Genomic DNA, 23,191 nt, shown 5'->3' with positions numbered 1-23,191 from the left:
CGGGTAAAAAGACATGTTACCCTCCGGCCGCAGTGGCAGGTTTTCACATCATATCGTCCGCTTCCCACCTCGTTATTATGCAGCCACAGGAAACACTCCATCTCACTGACGGGCAGCCTCTGAATCGCCCGCCATGCCATTACCTTACCGTTTCCTCACTCCGGGTGCTGCATCTAAATTGCAGCCACACACACAGTTCTCAAAGCCTGCAGCCCGGGACTGCTCCAGTGAAGACATGGCCCTGAAAGCCAAGAAGAGTACAGTGACCTGTCACTGGAATGCCTCTTAGAGGCTCACCATGATGTCCTCCACTTCCAATCTGGCTGCAGGAGGTCCATCAATCTCACCACTCCAGCTTGGGAGTCAGTGGCAGTGGTGGTCAGTGCCAACGCTGCACAGAAGAGGTTGGCCATCCAGTGCAGAAAGAGGATGAATGATCTCACCCGTGCCACCAGGATAAGGCAACTGTCTCATCACTCTAAATGCACACACTCACAAGCCCATCACACATTCAATGGCATCTCACTCACTGCCAGCTCAAGGGACATCACTACCCTCTCTCACACACACCCTCACATCTCCATCTGGCCTCATCTCTGGAGACGGCTTCCTCAGCCCTCACCAGCTTGAGACCACTCGCACAGATTAATGTGTGCCCCCATATGCAGCCTGGATGCCCCCCTGCCCCAGTACAGCCCTCGCCTTTGAGTCTGACTGGCTGAGATTAGAGTTGCCAACCACCCAGGATTGTCTTGGGCTTGATCTTCAGGAATTGGGTTTAATCTCCAGGACACTATTGCGAGCAAACGCAGAAGAAAATCATAGTGGGCATTAAACGACGCGGTGGCTGGCATTTTCCAGTCTCCTCATGTTGGGTTCCTCCACAGCGGATATGTCGGACAATTCAAACTTCCGTTCAATTCGGCAGGACTGGTAGATCCCACTGGCAGGACAGGGGTGGAAAATCCCGCCCTGTGCTTGTTAACATTTTTTTGAACACTGATTTATTAGTTATAAAGGTATCGGAGATGGAGGACAAAAAAATGTTTCACTAACAGTCCAATTGGGCAACAATTCTGTTGCCTTTTCAATAGACGTGGGAAGGTAGTTTGCCAGGAGCATGGGCCAATTGTGGGAACCTTGGGGTAGATAGTTTGAGATGGGAGGTCATATGATGTAATCTTCAGGCTTGCACTCAGCCAGAATTGTCAACCTTAGCTGAGGTACCTCCAGAACCAGGTATTGCAGCTTTAAGGCCTCATGGTGTGCTAGTTTAATGGTTTACTACATTATAACCGGGGCTACACTTCTACAGTGCTTTTTTTAGTCACTCATGGGATGGAGGCATCACTGGCAATGTCAGCATTTGTTGCCCATCCCTAATTGTCCTAGGAAAGGTGGTGTTGAGCTATCTTCTTCATGCACTGCAGTCCATCTAGAGTAGGTACACCTGTTAGGTAAGGAGTTCCCTACATGACAATGAAGAGGCGGTGACACATTTTCAAGTCAGGGATGGCGTATGACTGGTGCAGAACTTTCGGCTGGTGGTGTTACCATGTGCCTAGGTCCTTGTCCTTCTAAGCTACAGAGGTCATTGGTTTGGAAGGTGTTGTCGAAGAAGGTTTAGCAAGTTGCTGCAGAGCATCTTGTACATATTGGCACACATTGAAGCCACAGCGAGCTTGTAGTGGAGGGAACAAATGTTTAATGTGGTGAATGGGGTGCTACAGAGGTCATTGGTTTGGAAGGTGTTGTCGAAGAAGGTTTAGCAAGTTGCTGCAGAGCATCTTGTACATATTGGCACACATTGAAGCCACAGCGAGCTTGTAGTGGAGGGAACAAATGTTTAATGTGGTGAATGGGGTGCCAGGCATGCAGCCTTCTTTGTCCTGGATGGTGGCAAGCAGAAGTTTGGATGAGTTCAACTGTAAAGAGGATGTATGGTGGCAGACTGGCCAGAAAAGCATTGCAGCAGTCCAGTCTAGAGCTAACAAAGGGATGGATGAGGGTTTCGGCACTTTGTCCCAGTTTGCTTAGAGTAATCTCACTTTGTACTTTATATTTACCTTTTAATCAGAAGGCGAAATGCATATGACTCCTGAATGGCTCACATACTGGGGCTGCAGAGATTAAGTTTATCTCATTTAGTTCTGATCAATACCTATGCATTACCCTTGAATTCTACATTGATAAATGGACCAATTTTACACTTAGGCAATGTTTTGTCACATACACGTGTCAGACATTATATTGAATAAAAGATTAATCTGCGTAAAGCTGCTTGAAGCTTCCATTAACCCATTAAAGATGCCAATTACTAGCATAGATCTCCTTTGAGAATGTGATGAGACATTTGAGGGAATGTGCTGGATCTACATTTGAGCTAGAAATATCTGCAGTAAGCTGTAAGTAACAGGTAAATGAGTAGGGAAATTGTCTTCCTTGAACCAGCAGAAAGGGACATTGCCCTTTCACCCAAAGGTACATAGGAACAGGAGGAGGCCAGTTAGCCCTTTGATCCTGTTCTTCCACCAATCAATGAGATCATGGCTGATCTGCAACGTAACTCAATATAAGCCTTTGCTCTATATCTTTTGATACCTTTGGGTAACAAGAATCTGTTAATGTCAGTTTTAAAGTTAACCATGGATCGAGCATCTATTGCCATATATGGAAGAGTTCCAAACTTCTGCCACCCTTTGTGTGAAGATGTGTTTCCTCATTTCACTCCTAAAAGACCTGGTTCTAATTGTTAGACTATGTTTCCTAGTCCTACACTCTCCAACTAACAAAAATTCTCCCCATCTACTGTTCCTCTTAATAACTTGAAAACTTCAATCAAATCAACCTTCTAAATTCTAAGGAATACAGCCCTAGTTTGTTTAATCTCTCGTTGTAGTTAACCCTTGGAGCCCAGTTGTCAATCTAGTAAGTCTATGCTACCTTCCTCCCAAGACCAATATACCCTTCCTAGGTTGTAGTGCCCAGAATTGCTTATGGTATTCCAGTGGCGGTTTAATCAGGACTTCGTATAGCTGAAGCACCCACTGCACCATCACCAAGGACACATTATTCCCAATGCACTCACTATTGTCTTAAACAGTTGCTCCCAATGTAAACAAACAGTGGATCACAAAGGAGATAGATACATGTCCCTATTCTCTGCGTACAGCCAGGCAGACAATGAATGGAGGTCCCGAGGCACAATGGGCAGGGTTTTCTGGCCCCGTCCACCACTGGGATCATCCAGTCCCACTGAAAGTCAATGGACTTTTGGCTGGGCTGCCAAATCTCCTGTGGTGAGTCCCGTCACAATGGGGCCAGAAAATCCCAGCCATGGAGCCTGTTTAAGATCACAACCACAAATGGCCACTGACGGTGATTTGAATCAGAAATGTGTTCCTATTTGATTGGCAGGAATCAGACATATATCCATTGTTAAATTGTTCAAACGCATACTAGATTGGCAGAGATCAGAGAGGTCCCATGAGTACCGGACTGTGGGCGTTCCTACACCACCTGGATGGCAGCAGTTCAAGATGGTGGCTTAACACCGCCTTCTCAAGGTCAATTACAGATGGGCAATAAATGCTGCCTAGCCCACATCCCATGAAAGAAAACATTCTTTAAAAAGTAGACTACTTGTATGGATTTCCCCTGTCGCTCAAGGCTACAAAAAGTGGATGCATTGTATAGAAGTTACCTTAACATTTCCTTCAGGCAGAAATGAAGAGGAGGCAGTGAATGAGCATATGATATGAGGATATGACTGAACTATTATGGTGCCTGAACACACAAAAGATAGTCTAGGCACAAATGTATGTAGCTTGGCTCAGCTGGTAACACCCTCATCTCCAGACCAGGAGGCTGCGTGTTTAAGTCCTATAACAAGCTTTGAGTTTGTAATTGTGATTGGTGCTCCTGTGAGATATGACAGCTATTTGCCATTCTTGAAGGGAGTATAGCACTGTCAGAGGTGCTGTCCTTCAGATGAGGTGTTGAATCAAGATCCTATCTGCCGGTTAAGGTGAATCTGAAGTATAAGCAGGAAGTGCACTTTGTCTCCTAATCAACAAGTAACATAGAACAAAAACAATTTGATGGTTTCACATCCCAGAGCTGTTTTTGTAGAATATCACTGGTTAGTGCAGAACACAAGAAAATAAGAAATAGAAGAAAGAATAGCTGTACAGTCCCTCAAGTCCTTTACCATTCAATAAGATCACGACTGATATTCAACGCAACTCCACTTTCCTGCCCTATGTTCATATTCATTGATTCCCTTGGTGTCCAAAAGTCTATCGAGCTTGAACTCAAACACTCAACAACTAAGCATCCGGAGCTCTTTAGGTAGAAAACTTCAGAGGTTCTGAATGAAGAAATTTCTCTTCATCTCAGTACTAAATGGCTGACCCCTTTTCCCAAGACAATGATCCCTGGTTCTAGACTCTCCAGCCAGGGGAAACAGCCTCTCAGCATCTACCCTGTCAAGTCTTCTAAGAATTTTATACATTTCAATGAAATCACTTCACGTCCTGCGAAACTCCAGGGAATATAGGCCCACACTCCTGAATCTCTCCTCATGGGGCAGCCTTCTCATCCCAGAAGGTCTACTGCATTTTGCCTACATGACATCAGTCACTGCAATTCTAAAGTAATTTATTGTGTAAAGTGTTCTATGTATATACAAATCAATTTATAAACTGAGGAAGGCCATCCTTATGACAGATACAGCCGTTTTTCATTTGCTTTGAGAACGTGGGTGAGACTGGCAACGTCATATTGATTGTTCATCCCCAGATACCCTGCAACAGTAGTGTGGGCACCATTGCACTTGCAAGGATGAGCCAACAAAAGTCTATCAACCTGAGAGGCTGGGCAGGATGTACAACAGTTTCAGAATTGTAAACTGTACCATTGGCTCAGGAGATACCTGTCCTGTCGTTCTGCTCTGACCTGAACAATCGGGGGAATTGCCTGCAGCTGCCAGCTCAAGTGTTTAGCATTCTCCATCTTTGCCGCTTCCTGTTCAGGCAAATGCAAAATGTGAACAGGCAATGGATTAGCTGCTACCTCTTGCAAATAATTAACTCGCTGTCAGTGTTGCTTTCTTTGGACAAAGTGAGGGGAAAGTTTCTGTCATGCCTTTCCGTAGTGCAGTGTTTTTTTAAAAGAGGCAACTTTCCAACTGATATCATCTCTGTCACCCAGCCTCTGCCCAGTCCCTGGAGCTATTAGTATTCATATAACATTGATAATAGCTAACGTATTACATGCATGAGGAGGTTATGCCACTAATACATGTGTCATTAAGCTCTTTTGATGTGTTTCAGTGGTTGGCTTAAGGGCAAAACTCACCTTCCTATGAAATATGCCTGACAGCTGTTTAATTAAAACGTACTCAGATGGAAAAGCTGTTTGGCAAGTAGAAGGGAGCAGGATCCATGACCTGCTTTGGCAGTACCAACAGCCTGAAAGTAATCTTCAATTGAAAGTCTAACTTTAGCAGAATTATGAATTAAAAGAGTGCTGGTGAATTGGTACAAAAATAATGAAAGACGGGCTCTGCATTGATACACTGCCTCATCGCGAGGTGTCTCATGTATAATGGATTAGCTGAAGGCCTATGATTGTCTGGTGGGCCGATCCCTTCCTCGGATGGTCTGTCCAGGAGATAAGGGTTTGATTACTTTTCTTGGCTCCGCAGGTTTGTTGTGGTCCCGTGTTTCTAATAAGTAAACCAGATAATCATAATCCCCAGCTGGAGGGCAGTCAGTAGCGGGAACCCTGGATGTTTATTCCTTTGCCAGCCCATGGGTACTGATGGAACCCACAGTGTTTCAGCAGCTGTACTCACTCAGACCAGTTGCCTTAGGACACTGAAGGTCAAACCTGTGACCTTTCAGTTTGTATGGGCTGAGCTTTCTACCTTCCCCTCCCCTGTTGATTGGAATGCGTCTCCTGGAACGAACTTCTGTCCATCATGTAGGTGTGGCAAGGACCGATTTCTATTCCATTTCGGCCTATCCACAGATTCTGACAAAATATGGACAGGTGCAGCTTGTGGAAAGTGGAATGTGATAGCAGCTATTAGTTTTATATTTTACTTCCACTTTTCTGCCATCTCCTGAAGGGTGGGGGGGGAGGTGGGTGTGGGGCAGGCTCAAGGGACGAATGGAACTGTGACCCTTTAATACAGCACAATCTCTTCATGTGCGAGCCCAGGTAGTGGTGCTGTTGCCTATTTGAGTAATGTCCACATTAGCACAACACCCTTGACAGATGTTCTACACAGGCACACTGTCCTCACCAGGTATTGTGCACAGGCACACTGTCCTCGCCAGGTATTGTGCATAGGCACACTGTCCTTGCCAGGTATTGTGCACAGGCTCACTGTCCTCGCCAGGTATTATGCACAGGCACACTGTCCTCACCAGGTATTGTGCACAGGCACACTGTCCTCGCCAGGTATTGTGCACAGGCACACAGTCCTCGCCAGGTATTGTGCACAGGCACACTGTCCATGCCAGGTATTGTGCACAGGCACACTGTCCTCGCCAGGTATTGTGCACGGGCACACTGTCCTCGCCAGGTATTGTGCACAGGCACACGGTCCTCGCCAGGTATTGTGCACGGGCACACTGTCCATGCCAGGTATTGTGCACAGGCACACTGTCCTCGCCAGGTATTGTGCACAGGCACACTGTCCTCGCCAGGTATTGTGCACAGGCACACTGTCCACGCCAGGTATTGTACACAGGCTCACTGTCCTCGCCAGGTATCGTGCACACTGTCCTCGCCAGGTATTGTGCACAGACACACTGTCCTCGCCAGGTATTGTGCACAGACACACTGCCCTCGCCAGGTATTGTACACAGGCACACTGCTCTCGCCATGTGTCGTTCAAAGACACATTGTCCTCATCATGTTTTCGCTCACATAAAGTCCAGATGGATTCTCTAGCTAGCGGTAAAAGCATAAACCATGAACAGTTTTATTCCTTCCCTAGCAGATGGGCTGAGACCGCCATTGCTGCTCATTTGGCTGAGAACAGTTAATTCAGTAATGGCCAAGGTTCGAACCTGGAGCCTTTCTGCCCTGAATGGCTCAGTCCCAAAGCATTTGTCCCAAAGCCATCTGGAGATCTTCCTCAATTCTCCTTTACAGTCCACGCTGCACACAATGTGATAAGCATCACTAACTATGACTTGTTTCTTAATGTGATGGGTGGTCAACTAGCATCTAAAAGACTGCAGCATTTCAAGAAGGCAGCTCACCACCACCTTCTCAAGGGAAATTAGGGATGGGCAATAAATGCTGGCCCAGCCAGCAACTCCCACATCCCATGAATGAATAAAAAAAACCTAAACTTTCTACCCCAACTGAAAAGTACCTCATTTGCTAATAAAAAAACCTGAGGTAGTGAAAGACACTACATAAATGAAAGTGTTTCTTTCAAACCAGCCAATGTTTAGAGAAATTTGATGCAGTAACCAGCTAAACAAAATGCAGAGTAACATTCGTGAAATGAATAGTTACTGTTAAATTAATATTGATTCGGAGAAGTTACCCTAGCTGTGGAATAAATGTAATCTGTGTATTAACCTTGTGATGAAGATAGAATAAAGCACCACTATTAAGCAGTGAAGTCACCACACTAAAACAACATGACTCCCACCATCTAACCTGCAGTAATTAGTTTATTAGCCACATGTGATAATAACATGTTTTCCCCTGAATTCAGGTTGACAATTCATTAGCTCCAGGATGAGAAATATGCTTGTAGCTATAAATGGGCCAAATCTTTTATTGCTCCTTTTTCAGATAAAATTTGAATGTTTTTTTGAACAAAATACATGGTGTTGGCTGGACTGCTCAGTGTTTTCCAGCATTTGCGGTTTTTAGTATAAAGATAAAAACTGTTGCCGGTACAATGGTATACCCCAAAATGATTAGACGATGAAAATTAACAGAAAGCTGCAATGTTAAAAAGAGTAGGAAATGAGATGGAAAAATCAATAATAAGGGGTTAGATATGGCAAGCTGGAAGAGAGGGTTAAGGAAGGAATCATGCAATCAGTCTGAATTTCAACATTTGATCTTAGTAGGGGGCGTTTTGAAGGGATAGTATTAAGATAATCTGAGCAAGATTCTGAGATATATTTATTTGCATGTTTTCAAATCTGCTTTTCCTGCTTTTCCTTCTGTAGGATCCCCATGTGTCCTGGCATGGCCCCGAGATTTGTCCCAGGATATGTCAGTGCCACTTTCTTGGGTGTCTGTGAGCAAATGAAAGACAGAGACCCACGCCGTGAATGCAACAGAAGGCCTACAGGAGCTTCTAGTTCAAGCAGTGCCATTTTATAACCCTTCCAGCCCATGAGGCATAAGTGTGTCAAACACTGTTTTTCAGCTCAATCATCCCCTCTCTTCAATCTAACTTTGATTGGTGAGATATTAAGTAGGACAGATCACGGATATCCCTCGAGCAGGTAGTGAGGAGGAACTGGGACCCACACGTGATCAACTCTCCCTTGGTGATTTTCCCTTTTGCTTGCAGTGGCACAAGGCAAAGTCTGCTTTGTCCCTCTCATTGAGTTTAGCCCACTTGCACTTGTTCTTCACTCCATGGCTCAAAGGGTTCAAGTTTGAGTAGCTTTAGATGCTTTAATATTGGGTTAGGCACTGTGCTGTTGCTGCTGTCAATGCATGTGACCAGTTGACACAAGTGCAGTTGTGCAGTTGACACAACTCAAGATAAATTTGCTGGACTAACTAAGGCTGACAGACAGACAGAACCTGTTTCTTTTGTATCAGTTCGGGCAGCCTTGGCAAATCCAGTAGCACCTGCAAATGTGCCACCCAATATAAAAGCAGCTTTTCTCTATCAACGCTTGATGCTACCTCCACTTTAAGGGTTTTACCTGAATCACAAACAATGCATGTCTATTAGCAGGCTGATAGCACAGTCCTCAGCGCTAATATGCATTGGGTGCCATTGTACAGGGTGCTGGGATCTGCTGAATACCCAGATCACATAATGTGTGTCTTTTGTGCAAAGGACAGGAAAATCTGGAACTCACTCCACCCAAAAAGCCAAGGATCCTAGGACCAATGCAGCTTTCAAACTTGAAATTGATAGATTTTTGTTACGTAAGTGTATCAAAGGATGAAGAGCAGAGACAGGTAAATGGAGTTGAGATGCGGATCAGCCATAATCTAAACTGAATGGTGTTTCACAATGAAACACTTCAATTACATCTGTCTTTTCCTCTTCTACCACTCTTACAGAGAGTTTAGTGTTGATGACCCAGTTTGTAAAGAGATCATTCTTTAAATTTCTGATCGACATCAATGTGCTTTCAATTTCAAGCTCTCAGGCAATAGTGTGTGACTGACTGCTCAGAAATGGCTCACACTGGGCAGATACCAGAATACTAAAGTCGCAGAGCATTTCCTCCATCCTGCATTGATCTGTTGCAAAAGTGAGATGATGTGCTAATTTGGTACAGATACAATGTGTCTGAGGGTGGACAACTAGCCTGGTACCTGAACTCTGTTAGTGCCAATCTGTGACTACCCACACAGATATTAGTGACAGCAGCCTGGGATGATGCACCTAACAGATTTCTCTCTCTCCCTAAAGTGAGAAGCTCTGTTGCTAAGGAATTGTGACAATGGAACGGACTATGCTAGCAAGTGTCGCTGCCCCTCAGGAGTTCATTGTGCCAGCCCTGTGACAACAGGCTGAAAAAATAAAACCATATCAATGAATTGGGCAGTAAAATAAAGAAGGTAGTGTTTAGTGTGAAGAGCTTTAATATGAACTAAAGAGCCTGTAATATAAATGAAACAAAAGTGTCATGATATGAATGAGCCAAGGCTGTAATATAGGTGTCAGATGTGTTGCAATTTAAAACACAGTTTTAAACACTGAGCAAAGGCTGGGCTGTAATCAAAATGAGATTACCTAGACAATATCAAGGCTTGGGCTGAAGAGTGACAAGTAACATTTGTGCCACACAAGTTGCAGGCAATGACCATCTCCAACAAGAGAGAATCTAACCATCACCCCTAGATATTTAATGGCATTGCCATCACTGAATCCCCCACTATCATTATGGTTACCATTGTCCAGAAACTGAACTGGACAAGCTGTTTAATTAATGTGGCTACAAGAGCAGGTCAGAGGCTAGGAGTCCTGTGGTGAATAATTCACCTCCTGGCTCCCCAAAGCCTGTCCACCGCCTACAAGGCACAAGCTAGGAATGCGATAGAATACTCTCCACTTGCCTGGATGAGTACAGCTCCAACAACACTCAAAAAGCTTAACTACATACAGGACAAAGCAGCCTGCTTGATTGGCACCCCTTCCACAAACATTCACTCCCTCCACCACCTATGCACAATGGCAGCAGTATGTAACATCTACAAGGTGCACTGCAAGAACTTATTAAGGCTCCTTAGACAGCACCTTCCAAACCCACGACTGCTACCATCTAGAAGGACAAGGGCAGCAGACAGATGGGAACACCACCACCTGGAAGTTACCCTCCAAGCTACTCATCATCCTGACTTGGAAATATATCACCATTCTTTCACTGTCGTGGGATCAAGATCCTGGAACTCCCTCCCTTACAGCACTGTGGGTGTACCTACACCACATGTACTGCAGCGTTTCAAGAAGGCAGCTCATCACCATCTTCTCAAGGGCAGTTAAGGATGGGCAGTTGTTACAACCAGTCCCCGGGTGAGGATCCCCAAGTTGTTAACTTCCTGAAAAGGACCCCAATTTTGTTATGCTCCCAGGTGAGGAGGAATGAGCTGGCTCCCCATCCTTATTCAACCCCCTCGGTTGGTCATAACAAGAGTAATTTAAGGAGGATCCCTTACCCCCATGGGTACCTTTTCCCAGTCCAAATGTACTTATGTTTTAGACAGAGTCAATTTGACCAGGCTTTCTTGAGTCAAAGAAAAAGTAAGTTTAGTAGTTACTAAAAACACGAGAAAAAATTAAATAAAAATGCAACGCACATACACACAAATCAGAAATGAGAAGTTGAGTCCAAAATAAAAATTAAGAAAAGACACACAAATCTGTTTTTGGCTTATCCTGAGGAGTAGATGCTGAAACGTTGTGGCCGTTAAGTTGGGTGATTCTGGTAGAGCTGATTTTGGCAGTTTAGCAGTTGGTTTGGAGACATTTGGTTCTTCAAGTTGGCTGAAGAAGCTTTCCTATTTCCTTTTTGACTCTTTGTGGACTTATCTCCAGTAACAGAAAGAGAGAGGGCACCTTTGCCTGCAAGGGGTGCATGGTCAATATTCTTCTGCTGTGTCTCTCACAGCACATACTAATACACCAGAACTAGAACACGCAGATCAGATCTGCAGCTAGCTTTTTTAACCCATTTCATTGCGTATTCCTGGAACAAAAAAAAACATGTCTTTCGCCAGAGTCTGTTTTCTTTCAACTCAGATCATTTCCACATTCTTCGATATTCCTCAACAGGAGATAGTTTCTGCTGATGTTTGGTAATCAGTCTCCATTGTCTCCACAACCATAGGAGATTAAAGTTCAGTCTTCTGCATTTCATCTCTTTCTTTTAAGCGTCTGTGTCTGAAGTAATCCTTAACACCTTTTTAGGTGCGACATTCCATGTTCTTTCTGGACTAGTTGGTCAACTATGATCCACATAGGAATTTTCCAGCAGGCGGTTACTTTACATTCTCAGCCATCTTTTACTCAGTGTCTTTGTATGTATGTCTTTTTCAAAAGTTCAATATGCCCATAAGTAATCTGGGGCTGTAATCCACTGTCGTAACACAATAAATGTTGACCAAACCAGTGATGACCATATCCGATGAATGAATAAAAAAAAGAATATGGGGCCACCTGTAATATAAATCAGACTGTTTTGTAGTACACATGGCAACATCCTGTGATATGAGATATGGCTGTAATATAAATGAGACAATGGTGTAATACACGCAAGTCCACCCTGTAATGCAAAATAAGAATAGATTGCAATGCAAACGATTCTGGGCTGTAATATAACCAAAGTTGGGGATTGTGTTATAACTAAGTCAGGGCTGTAATATAAATGAGGTTGGTCTAAAAGCTATTTGAACTCAGGCTATAATATCAATGTGACAGTGTTGCTGTTGTCAGCAGGGAGCCATCTACGGAGGTGGTTTTCTGAGGCTCCAACAAGAGGGGAAGCAGTCCAGCAAACGTAGGTGACTGCTGACAACGTGCTGGACACTATCTCCCACAGTTATCAGTATGTAGACCTCATATACAGGCCAGCAACCCAGGTTTCACTTTGTTTCCCTTTGTAGACCTTCTTCCAACATTAAGGAACTTCTGCAGCCAAACACTTGTGATTTCGCCTTCATCACGTCTTGAAGTACATATTGTTTCCAGTCGACAATCATTGGACAGCAACCAAAAGACGGAATCGACTGCCCTCTCTAGTGTTGTGTTAGGAGGCAGGGAGGGCATTTAATCAGGCAGGAGGGTGAGGCCCTTCCCACCTCCACCCGATTAGATATGAGGTAGGAAGGCCTGTGGTCAACCTTCTGCCACCATTGAGGTCTTTAAGAGGACAATTAATAACAACTTAAGGGCCTCATCCTTCTGCTGCTGGTTTTAACCCAGTGGCAGGCGAGCCTGTCACCACAACATGTAAACCTGTGCAGGCTGCTTATCATCTCCCAGGGATGTTACCTCCGTCAAAGGCACTCAGTGTCTGATCGAGGGTGTGGCATTGGGAAGGGGGAAGGCCCACTGAGAGCCACTACCCTACCCTTGCTGCCAACCCTCATAGAACCCCCTAAATACCCTATCCATGACCCCAACACCCTTCCCGCCATTACTTACCTGTGGCCTGGGTTTGCGCTGTGATCCAGGGACTCTGGTGGGTGCCGTTCCTGCAGCAGCCCTGCCTCCAGGGTCCTGATCCTGGGCAAAGGCCCACTGCTGGCCTCTCCACTTCCTGATTGGCTCATGATTTGGCAGACCTTCCCCAAAAGAAGCTCCCATTGTGGCTGGCAAATGAAGCTCCCATTGCTTCTACACTGCCTCCACAGGATTCCGCCCCAGGATTGGGGATTGGCAGACTGAAAGTCTGATCGGGTTTTTCATTCCTGCTACAACATCACCTGTGATCAATAGTGACCGTGTACACTCTGCACTGTGTTAATTGTACATTAATTGTATGCAGTAAGTGGGCATTAACTGGGGATTCACTTGTGCTCCTATAAAGGGGAGCAGACTGAAATTGCAGTGGCTGTGTTCAGAGATGTATGCTTGTAATGTGTATCGCTGCAAATAAAAGCTTATGTGAGTGTTTAAAGATTAGGCTCCTATTCCTCCTTCACTGCCTGGTTTCATGGAATAGAACAAACTCTCTATGTGGTATATTTAACCCCTGAGCAATAGGGGAACTGTCCTATGATCTTAACATATTGTCTGCACACCACTTAAGCATCTAAATTTGCTTCATCTGTTAACGACTCCAATCACAAAGGAGACTGGTGGATTCAATGCCATTATGAGTTCCACGCTCTCCTTCATAAGTCGAATACACAATGTACATCTATTTAAGATTGCTGTGGAAGTTAGCTAGGAATAAGCCCAATTATCACTCCTGCTGAAAGAGTTGCATATCCAAATGTGTGTGTGGGGCCCACCAGGATCCAGCAGCAAGTGGTCTGTCTGACTAATTGAAGGTTTGAACTGAGAAGTGGTACTGAAACCTTTGCCCATCTGTTAATGTTTCAGACGAGTGCTGTTCTGTGCTCCGGAGGCTGCGTTCTGCTGGCTACCAGCGCCCTGTTGGCTATTGTTACTGTCTTCCTGCCAAGCGGACAGTGTGAGAAGAGGATCTGCACACTGGCTGGCTACATGCAAACAACAGCAGGTGAGTGATCTGACTCCTGTACTTCTTCCTCTGTTATATTGTCCGGCAGTCTGTCACAGTGATGTCGATACCACGGAAGCACTGTGTTGGATTTACAGATCAGTAATTGAACAAACAGGGGAATGGAATAGGATACATGAGAACTGTACAGTTGGAAGTTAATTGCAGACTGTGTGATGACCCACCAGCAGTTTGCATTAAGAATTCAGGTGTAATAGACCAGTTCGTGTGATATTAATTGACATTCTGTATAGGTTTATAATGAAAATCTGTTTTAAGTACAAGGATAAAATCTCACAGACAGTGCACATTTCCTAATAGGCTTACCAAGCAGGCAAGGATCCTCGCTGACAAACACACCCAAAATTGGCCCAATTATGTTCTAAGTTAGTATATTAGTTTCTCATTAATTTTCTGCTTCCATCTCCCCCACCTTCTGACAGCATTGATTCCTTGCTGGAATACAGTTCCATAACAGCTCACCCAAGGGGCAGCTGTTCAGAGTTGTGTTTCAGTAGTAAGTGCCGAGAAGCTGTTTGACTATGGTGGTCACTAAGACTGACTGTAGCTTCCTTGTTACTGCCCAGATCAAGCCAGCACAGATCATTGATAAAACCTGGGATTCTTTTTTTCTGTATTACTCAATTACAACAATAAACAACAACAACTTGCATTTATATGTCGCACCTTTAGCGCCACAAAATACCCCAAGGGGCTTAACAAGAGCAGTATCAACAAAAATGTTTCGGACGACTGAGTCACAGAATGAGATATCAGAACAGCTGGCTAAAGGGTTGGTTAAAAATGTAGGTTTTCAGGAGCAGTGGATACATTTAGGGAGGGGATTCTGGAGCGTACAGCCTTGATAGCTGAAAGCATGGCCACCAACGGTGGCATGATTAGAATCGCGGGTAAGCAAGTGGCCAGAATTGGAGATGTGTAGATACCTCAGAGGGTTGTAGGAGATTAAGAGATAGGGAGTGACGAGGCCATGAAAGGATTTGAAAACAAGGATGAAGATTTTAAATTAAGGCATTGTCAGACCAGGAGCCAAGGTACGTCAGCGAGCACAGGTGTGATAGGTGAACGGGACTCACCGGATAAACTCACCGAGCCATCAGCAAAGCCTTGAACAATAATGTAGTTGGGTGGGTGAGGGAAGCTGGTGCCGTAATGGCAGGAGACAAGTTTCCATGTGCAACACCCCTATGTGATCACTATTTCAGCCACATGGCAAAAAACCGCAGATCATCCCAGGCTCTTCTGAAGTCTCTGTTAGAAAGTGACTGTGGTGGAGGCTGGAGTCTTCTGCCAGTTGATCCAAGGGATGATGAATGATACACGACAGGCAATGGAGAGAAAGTGAAGAGAACTACTCGTTAAAAGAATAGCATTGCAAAGATTTGGGCTGTCTGTGCTGGTTTTAGATGATAATTTATGTAAGGAACATGGGCAAAAATGAACAAGTTCCAACTTGAGTGTGAATGATAAAGTAGGTCTGATGGTGCCTGGAAAGATTTTCTAATTTAATGCGTAATGTTTTCATCAGTTAGAAATCAACAAGCTTGACAGGGAAATGTGGGTGTGTAATAATCAGCCCCTCAGAGGGAGGATAAGCTATTTAGCCTCACTCTCCTAAATTCCTATCTAAGGTACATCAAACAGGAGGCTGCAGTCTTTCTCTGGTGAGGCGGAAGGAGGGAAGAGCCAGAATGGATCGGTCTCTGTCTCTCTGGCAGCAAGGGAGAATTGAGAATTAACTCAATATGGTCATTTGTACAATTGATACTTGCTTGGAACTTTTTAAACGGATATGTGGAGTATCCTGAAATAATAAAAAAAACAGAAAATGCTGGAAATACTCAGCCTTGAAAGATCATACACCTAAAATGTTACCTCTGTTTCTCTCTCCACAGATCTACTGAGTATTTCCAGCATTTTCCATTTTAATTTCAGATTTCCAGCATCCTCAATATTTTGCTTCTGTATGTGAAATATTCTGGTTGATTGACACAGTTCCTATTAGTATCTTAAACAGTTCTTTTTCCTACAGACTATTTTTAATTATTCTTCACCCTTGCATTTTTTTTAAAATGTCTGCTCTCAATAACTTAAGTTGGCACATCCTTGACTTGTCATACAATATTTCGTGAATAAACTAACTACAGGTCTGTTGTGTAGCCCTTGGCCTGCATGACCTTTGAACCCATCATCAGCAGAGATGACTGGCAAACATAAACTCATCTCACACACTATGCAGCCCCCCACCACCACCACCACCACCCCCTCCCCACCCAGCCCCCCGGCACCCAAATTTCCTTCCATCTGCAGAAAATTTTAAATGTTGTTGTGTTGATTAACATTTACAGAAAGAGGGAACATGGAGGCAGAGTTAAGATTTCCTCTCTTTGCTATGGATGGGCACGTCTACAACATATTAAAAATGTTACATCTACACACACTTTGGGCCTACAAGATCTTACTTATTTCTGTCACAATTTCATATCAACTTTTTCTATTATAAATTCCTATGTCCTCAATTAGAATGGAAACTGCCTATGTAAACTTGTCATGTGATGCTACCACTTCCTGCCAGTGGTAGTGCTGTAACTTCTCAGTTTTGCACGACTTGGTCTCTCACCTGTGCTGCAAAATAACTCCAATGTTCCAACCAGCTCAACTTCTCTGCTCCCCAAGCTGACATAAATGTTGTTCTTTAACTGTAAATAATATTGCAGAAGTATATGATGTAAAAATGAGGACAGGACATGTGACTTTAAAATGGGGACTAAATTATATCAGCAAAGTCCTTTAACCCTGCTCTCTCTAAGAACGACACCTAGGTCTTGTCTCCTTATGTTAGTTCATACAGATGTTGTCCTTTTGCCTATTTAGGTGCTATTCACTAGAGCTACCAACCAGCTATTTTGCAGTATTAATATAATTAAATTATGACTGTACTTTCTTCAGGCTCTGTGTGGGTCTAATCTATGTTTGTGAGTCAAGCCAGCTGGCTCATCTCTTACAAGAAGGATCTGCTCAGCCCACACAACTGCTTCAGGACTGGAGGAAGTCTCCCCCTCAAGACTGCCACCCACTGTGGAAGAAAAATCCACATGTTCTAATAGAAGCAATTTTTTAAAGTAAACAAAATGCAACCAAACAAGCATCCTGTTGTTTTTGAACATTATTTTTCCAGTCACTGAGTGCCATAGTGAGTTGTGGTACTAATGAAATTTGCCAGAAATTGCCACAACCCATTGTTTTTTTTCACAAACTCCTGGTCTCAGTGACTGCCTTGGGTTGGTGCGGACAGGGGCCAGAGCTGTAAAATGCGACGAGCCATTCTAAACTCCGTTGACTTTGGCGGGACCGTAAAATCCCCCTCCCATAAAATTCCATCCAGGGCCAGCTGCCAGAGGGACAGAGACCGGTCCATTCTGGCTCTCCCCCTCCTTCAACCTCACCGGGGAAAGACTGCAGCCTGTTTGAGTGCCTCAGATAGGAATTTAGCAGGGTTGGAGATTAGATCTGTTGCTCTTCTTCTGCTGTTGCAATAGCAGCTGTGTCATTGACCTCCCCATCTGAAGTTAACCTAAGGGACACCCTTGGGGCAAGCAACCCCTGGTATCTTGGCACATCTCTTCCTGGTTGGCAGACCTCACTCTCAAGAGGGAGAGCTGAGGGCAAGTGGACCTTTGCAGTATCATCAAAGAACCTCTTCAGATTTTTTTTTCTCTCACAATAGCACAGAAATTCCGTGCTGAAAGGTCAGAGTAAGATTTTGATCATTATAAGCATTCCTGTATATGCACAGTACACCGAGAGAGAGAGAGAGAGAGAGAGAGAGAGAAATTCACTTAATGGATTCGATTTGCTTAATGGCCATTTGGGGTTTTAACTACAACATAGCCAGATCTGATTTGGCCCATAAGCTTTTTGATTTAGGCTCCAAACTAAGCTTTAAATTTTGTTCTTAAAAACCCTGCCTGTAGTTAGCTAATTTATATTGACTTTAAATTATAAAGCAGTTTCCTAAAGCACTGCGTCGGCTGGAAAATAAGAATCCTTGCAGTAAGCGATAAACCAGCAGAGCTCAAATCATGAACTCAAGACCTTTCAAAGAGTTTGAAAACCTTTCAGCGATAAAGCCTAATTGAAGCTGTATTCCCCACAATTTTAATGTCAAAAGAAAGATCAATGTGTCTTGTGCAGTCCACCTGACATCTAGATGGTTAACATTTTTTATTCATTCATGGGATGTGGGTGCGCTGGCTGGGTCAGCATTTATTGTCAGCCCTAAATGCCCTTGAGAAGGTGGCGGTGAGCTGCCTTTGTGAACCGTTGCAGTCCATGTAGTGTAGTTACACCCACAGTGCTTTAGGGAGGGAGTTCCAGGATTTTGGCCCCACAACAGTGAAAGAACGGCGATATATTTCCAAGTCAGGATGGTGATTGACTTGAGGGTACCTTCCAGGTGGTCGTGTTCCCATCTATCTGCTGCCCTTGTCCTTCTAGATGGTAGCGGTCGTGGGTTTGGAAGGTGCTGTCTAAGAAACCTTTGTGAGTTCCTGCAGTGCATCTTGTAGATGGTACACACTGCTGCTACTGTGTGTCGGTGGTGGAGGGAGTGAATGTTTGTGGATGGGGTGCCAATCAAGCAGGCTGCTTTGTCCTGGATGGTGCCAAACTTCTTGGGTATTGTTGGATCAGCGCTCATCCAGGCAAATGGGGAATATTCCATCACACTCCTGACTTGTGCCTTTAGATGGCAGGCAGGCTTTGGGAAATCAGGAGGTGAGTTACTCACCACAGGATTCCTAGCCTCTGACCTGCTCTTGCAGCCACAGTATTTATATGGCTAGTCCTGTTCAGTTTCTGGTCAATGGTAACCCTCAGGATGTTGATAGTGGGAATTTCAATGATGGTAATGCCCTTGAATGTTAAGGGATGATGGTTAGATTCTCTCTTGTTGGAAACGGTCATTGCCTGGCACTTGTGTGGTGCAATTGTTACTTGCCACTTGTCAGGCCAAGCCTGGATATTGTCCAGGTCTTGTTGCATTTGGACATGGACTGCTTTAGTAACCTGAGCCGTCATGAATGTTGCTGAACATTGCGCAAACGTCAGTGAGCATCCTCAGTTCTGACTTATGATGGAAGGAAAGTCATTGATGAAGCAGCTGAGGATGATTGGGCCTAGAACACTACCCCGAGGAACTCCTGCAGTGATATCCTGGAGCTGAGATGACCGACCTCCAACAATTACAGCCATCTTCCTTTGTCCTAGGTATTACTCCAACCAGCGGAGAAATTTCCCCCTGATTCCCATTGACTCCAGTTTTGTGAGAACTCCTTGATTCCACACCTGATGTCAAGGGCAGCACTCTCATCTCACCTCTGGAGTTTGGCTCTTTTGTCCATGTTTGAACCAAGGCTGTAATGTGGTCAGAAGCTAAGTGACCCTGGCGGAACTCAAACTGAGCATCAGTGAGTAGGTTATTGCTAAATAAGCGCTGACTGATAGCACTGTTGATGACCCCTTCCATAACTTTACTGATGCTTGAGAATAGTATCACATGGAGTGAATTGAATTGGCTGAAGACAGGCATCTGTGATGCTGGGGACCTCTGGAGGAGACCGAGATAGACCATCTACTCGGCACTTCTGGCTGAAGATTGTTGCAAATGTTTCAGCCTTATCTTTTGCGGCTGGGCTGGGCTGGGCTCCCGCATCATTGAGGATGAGGATGTTTGTGGAGCCTCCTCCTCCAGTGAATTGTTTAATTGTTCAGCATCCACAACTGGAAGTGACAGGATTGCAGAGCTTAGATCTGATCTGTTGGTTGTGGGATCGCTTAGCTCTGTCTATCGCATGCTGCTTATGCTTTTTGGCATGCAAGTACTCCTGCGTTGTCACTTCACCAGGTTGACACCTCATTTTTAGGTATGCCTGGTGCTGCTCTTATTATGCCCTTCTGCACTCTTCATTGGACCAGGGGTGATCCCCTGGCTTAGTGGTATTGGTAGAGTGGGGAAATGAAAGGCCAAGAGGTTACAGAATGTGGTTGAGTTCTGCTGCTGCTGATGTCTTGAGTTGCTAGATCTGTTTGAAAGCTATCCCACTTAGCATGGTGGTGGTGTCACACTACACAGTGGAGGGTTTTCATGTTCATGGAAGAGCACTGATTCATCAGCTGAAGTACTGGTGGGGGTGGGGGGTGCAGTATGTGGTAATCAATAGGGAGAGGGGTGGGTGGGGCGGGTTTGGGGTACATGGTAATCAGCAGGAGGTTTCCTTGCCCATGTTTGACCTGATGCCATGAGACTTCATGGGGTCCGGGTCAACGTTGCGGACTCCCAGGACAATTCCCTCCCAACTGTATACCACTGAGCTGCCACCTCTGCTGGGTCTGTCCTGCCGGTTGTACAGGACATACCCAGGGATGGTGGTGGTGGTGTCTGGGACATTAAGTTATGATTCCATGAGTATGACTATGTCAGGCAGTTGCTTAAAAGGTCTGTGGGACAGCTCTCCCATAGTTACAACCAGAGCCGATGTTATGCACTGAGCAAGCCAAATTGCAGGGGGAAACTTGTCTTACTGATCATAACTTTTGTTTTTGTATCTTGAAAACAAGAGGAAAACTACTGATCCCAGAAGCAGAGAATTCCAGTAACATTTTTAGGATTTTAAAGTGAAGGATTTATTAACAAGAAGAAAAAAATCTTAAATACACATGATTAAAATCGCACAATTGAAACAGTCTTACAAAATACTCCCCCAAAATACTCACTTGGTCAGAACACACAAGTAACCTGCTTGGCAACAGCTCCCTTATAGATTTTTTTTTAAATCAGAAAAGCCTAGTAATGTTACCCAAGGCAAAAACTGCTGCTACTTCAATAAAGTATACCACACAACTTCTCACTCTCTTCCACTCTACTATGGACATCCGATGGAAGTTCAGAAACAGACTGCTTTCTGAAAACAAAGATTTTCCTGGCTTAAAACTGGATGACTGCCTCAAATTCACAATTTTTCTCAGCACAGAGCTAGTCTCAGGACATCTCCCCACACAGCCACCTCAACTCAACGAAACATCTTTCCCTAATTATCTTTCTTCCTTTTCATCCAAGACTCCATTGCCCTAACCACCTCTTTGAATGCAACTTTGCCTATTGTCTTCCTATTACTTCCACTATCGGGTCAAATAAAATTTAATAACCTTCCCTTGTTTACTTATGAAACCTTTGTATGTTGTAAAAGTTCCTTAAACTCCCTTTGAAATTTAACAGCTGAAAAGTCAAGTCCTACCTATCACCTAATGCAAAACCCAACTTATTTACTCGTATCAGAGCCTCTCATTACACATGCATGCATCTACCACCTTCACCTTTTATCTCTCAGTTCCCACAGACAAACTGTCTTTACTAACCTTCCCCCAGTTTAATTATTTATATAAATACACATACACACCTTCTTTATAGAATACCATCATATTCCCAAAAACATTAAAAATGATAACATCTATCTTCACACATTTTGGCACCAGCCCCCAGATGTTAGTATGAGGACTTTGCAGGGTCAACAGGGCTGAGTTGCTATTGTCGTTTCCAGTGCCTAAGTCGATGCAGGTGGTCCATCCACTTTCATTCCTTGTTGACTTTCTAGCAGTTTGATACAGCTGAGTGGCTTGCTAGGTCTGGAGTCAAATGTAGGCCAGACCAGGCAAGGATGGCAGATTTCCCCTAAAGGGCATTGGAGAACCAGATGGGCTTTTACAACAATGGTTTCATGGTTATCATTAGACTTTTAATTCCACTTTTTTTATTGACTGAATTCAAAGTCTACCATCTGCCATGGTGGGATTCAAACCTGGGTCCCCAAACCTTGGGTCTCTGGATAACAAGCCCAGTGACAATACCACTATGCTACTACCTTACCGTTACTAAACCATCCAGAATAGGCAGATCTCAAGCTTGGCTCTGGGCCTGTGTTGAGTTAAGGATGAGGTGAGGAGGTCAAGGACACAGGCGAAGAAAAGAACAAATTGATCTAATCTCTACCGCTGTTGCCCCCACAATCCACAGTAGTGACTAAGGTCAGGCAAAAACTGGGCATTTAACACTCTCTGACAAATCATATTGATGCCACACTGCAGTACAGTGTTGAGCGACTGTCAATCAAAACTGTAGTCCATTTGTTATTTACATTCTGAGACCAGGGGAAGGGAGGCGGGGTTGGGGGGGGAGAAAATTTCAACCAGGATCCGTGCTCTTTATTACTTCCCAGTTAGCCCTGCTGGAAAGTGAGGTGTGTAGTAGTCGACAATCCCTGACGGGGTAATACAGCAGGAGGGAACAATTAGCTGTAACAGAGCTGTGGTCAGCACATAGACGCACTGTATCTTACCATACACTTGGTGTGTATCTCCTTGTATTCAGAAGGTTGAGGTTCAGCTTAATGGAGGCTTTTAAAATGATTATGGGATTTAATGGGGCAGATATAGCCAAACTACTTGATCTGGGAAGGAAATTCAGAACAAGAGGGCACAATTTTAAAACCAGAGCTGAACCATTTAAGAGTTAAATCAGGAAGAACATTTTCACACAGAGGGTAAGTGGATATCTGGAATTCTGTCCCCAAAAGAATATGGATACTTAAGGTTAATCAAAACTTTCAAGACTGAGATGGGCAGTTATTTATTACGTATGTTATCAAAGGATATGGTTACAAAGAGACTCATTTAAACCTTACTCAGCAGGCGGGAAACACAGGCAATCATGTGGAAAGCTGGTTTGACACAGTTTCCAGTGACTTCACTGGAGTATAATATTCAGCTGAGGGTAAACCAGCATTGCACCCAATCTCATCAGTTCCCCGACGAGTAAGTTAGTTTAAAATTAGCCACAAAGTACACTAAAGATGCAGATCGGCCATGATCTAACTGAACAGTGGAACGACCTCAAGACTGACTCATATTCTTATGTCAATATGTAAGTCATCACCCTTATGAGAGGAGATGTCGCTGAGGAGAGAGAGGTATTAACTATGAATTCTAGTCACACGATTATGTCTAAGGGTGATAAACCATGGAGACATTACAAAGCGGGAAGAGCAACAAGCCTACCCTCAATAACAAAGGGAAAAGCTATAAGGAATGGCTTGATAAACTAGCGCTCGTAAGTTTCAAAACAAGATGGCACAGGGAGAATCGTATAAAGATATACAAGGTGCTTGAATGTCAGGTACTTTGAGATTGCAAGG

At 44.2% G+C, this 23,191-nt stretch overlaps 1 protein-coding gene across 3 annotated transcripts in view; it reads left to right on the top strand.

Annotated features, from left to right (window-relative positions):
• The window catches only part of LOC121283418 (transmembrane protein 211), a 269,223-nt gene that overhangs the window by 124,360 nt on the left and 121,672 nt on the right, over window positions 1-23,191 (top strand). For all 3 annotated transcript variants that reach the window (XM_041197981.1, XM_041197980.1, XM_041197982.1), the window contains one exon: window positions 13,784-13,922. In XM_041197981.1, the coding sequence (XP_041053915.1) occupies window positions 13,784-13,922 (139 nt within the window). The remainder of the gene's footprint in view (window positions 1-13,783; window positions 13,923-23,191) is intronic.

Source organism: Carcharodon carcharias, chromosome 10 (assembly GCF_017639515.1).
Source record: "Carcharodon carcharias isolate sCarCar2 chromosome 10, sCarCar2.pri, whole genome shotgun sequence".
Taxonomy (NCBI): Eukaryota; Metazoa; Chordata; class Chondrichthyes; order Lamniformes; family Lamnidae; genus Carcharodon; species Carcharodon carcharias.
This window is presented reverse-complemented; position numbering and strand designations above follow the sequence as displayed.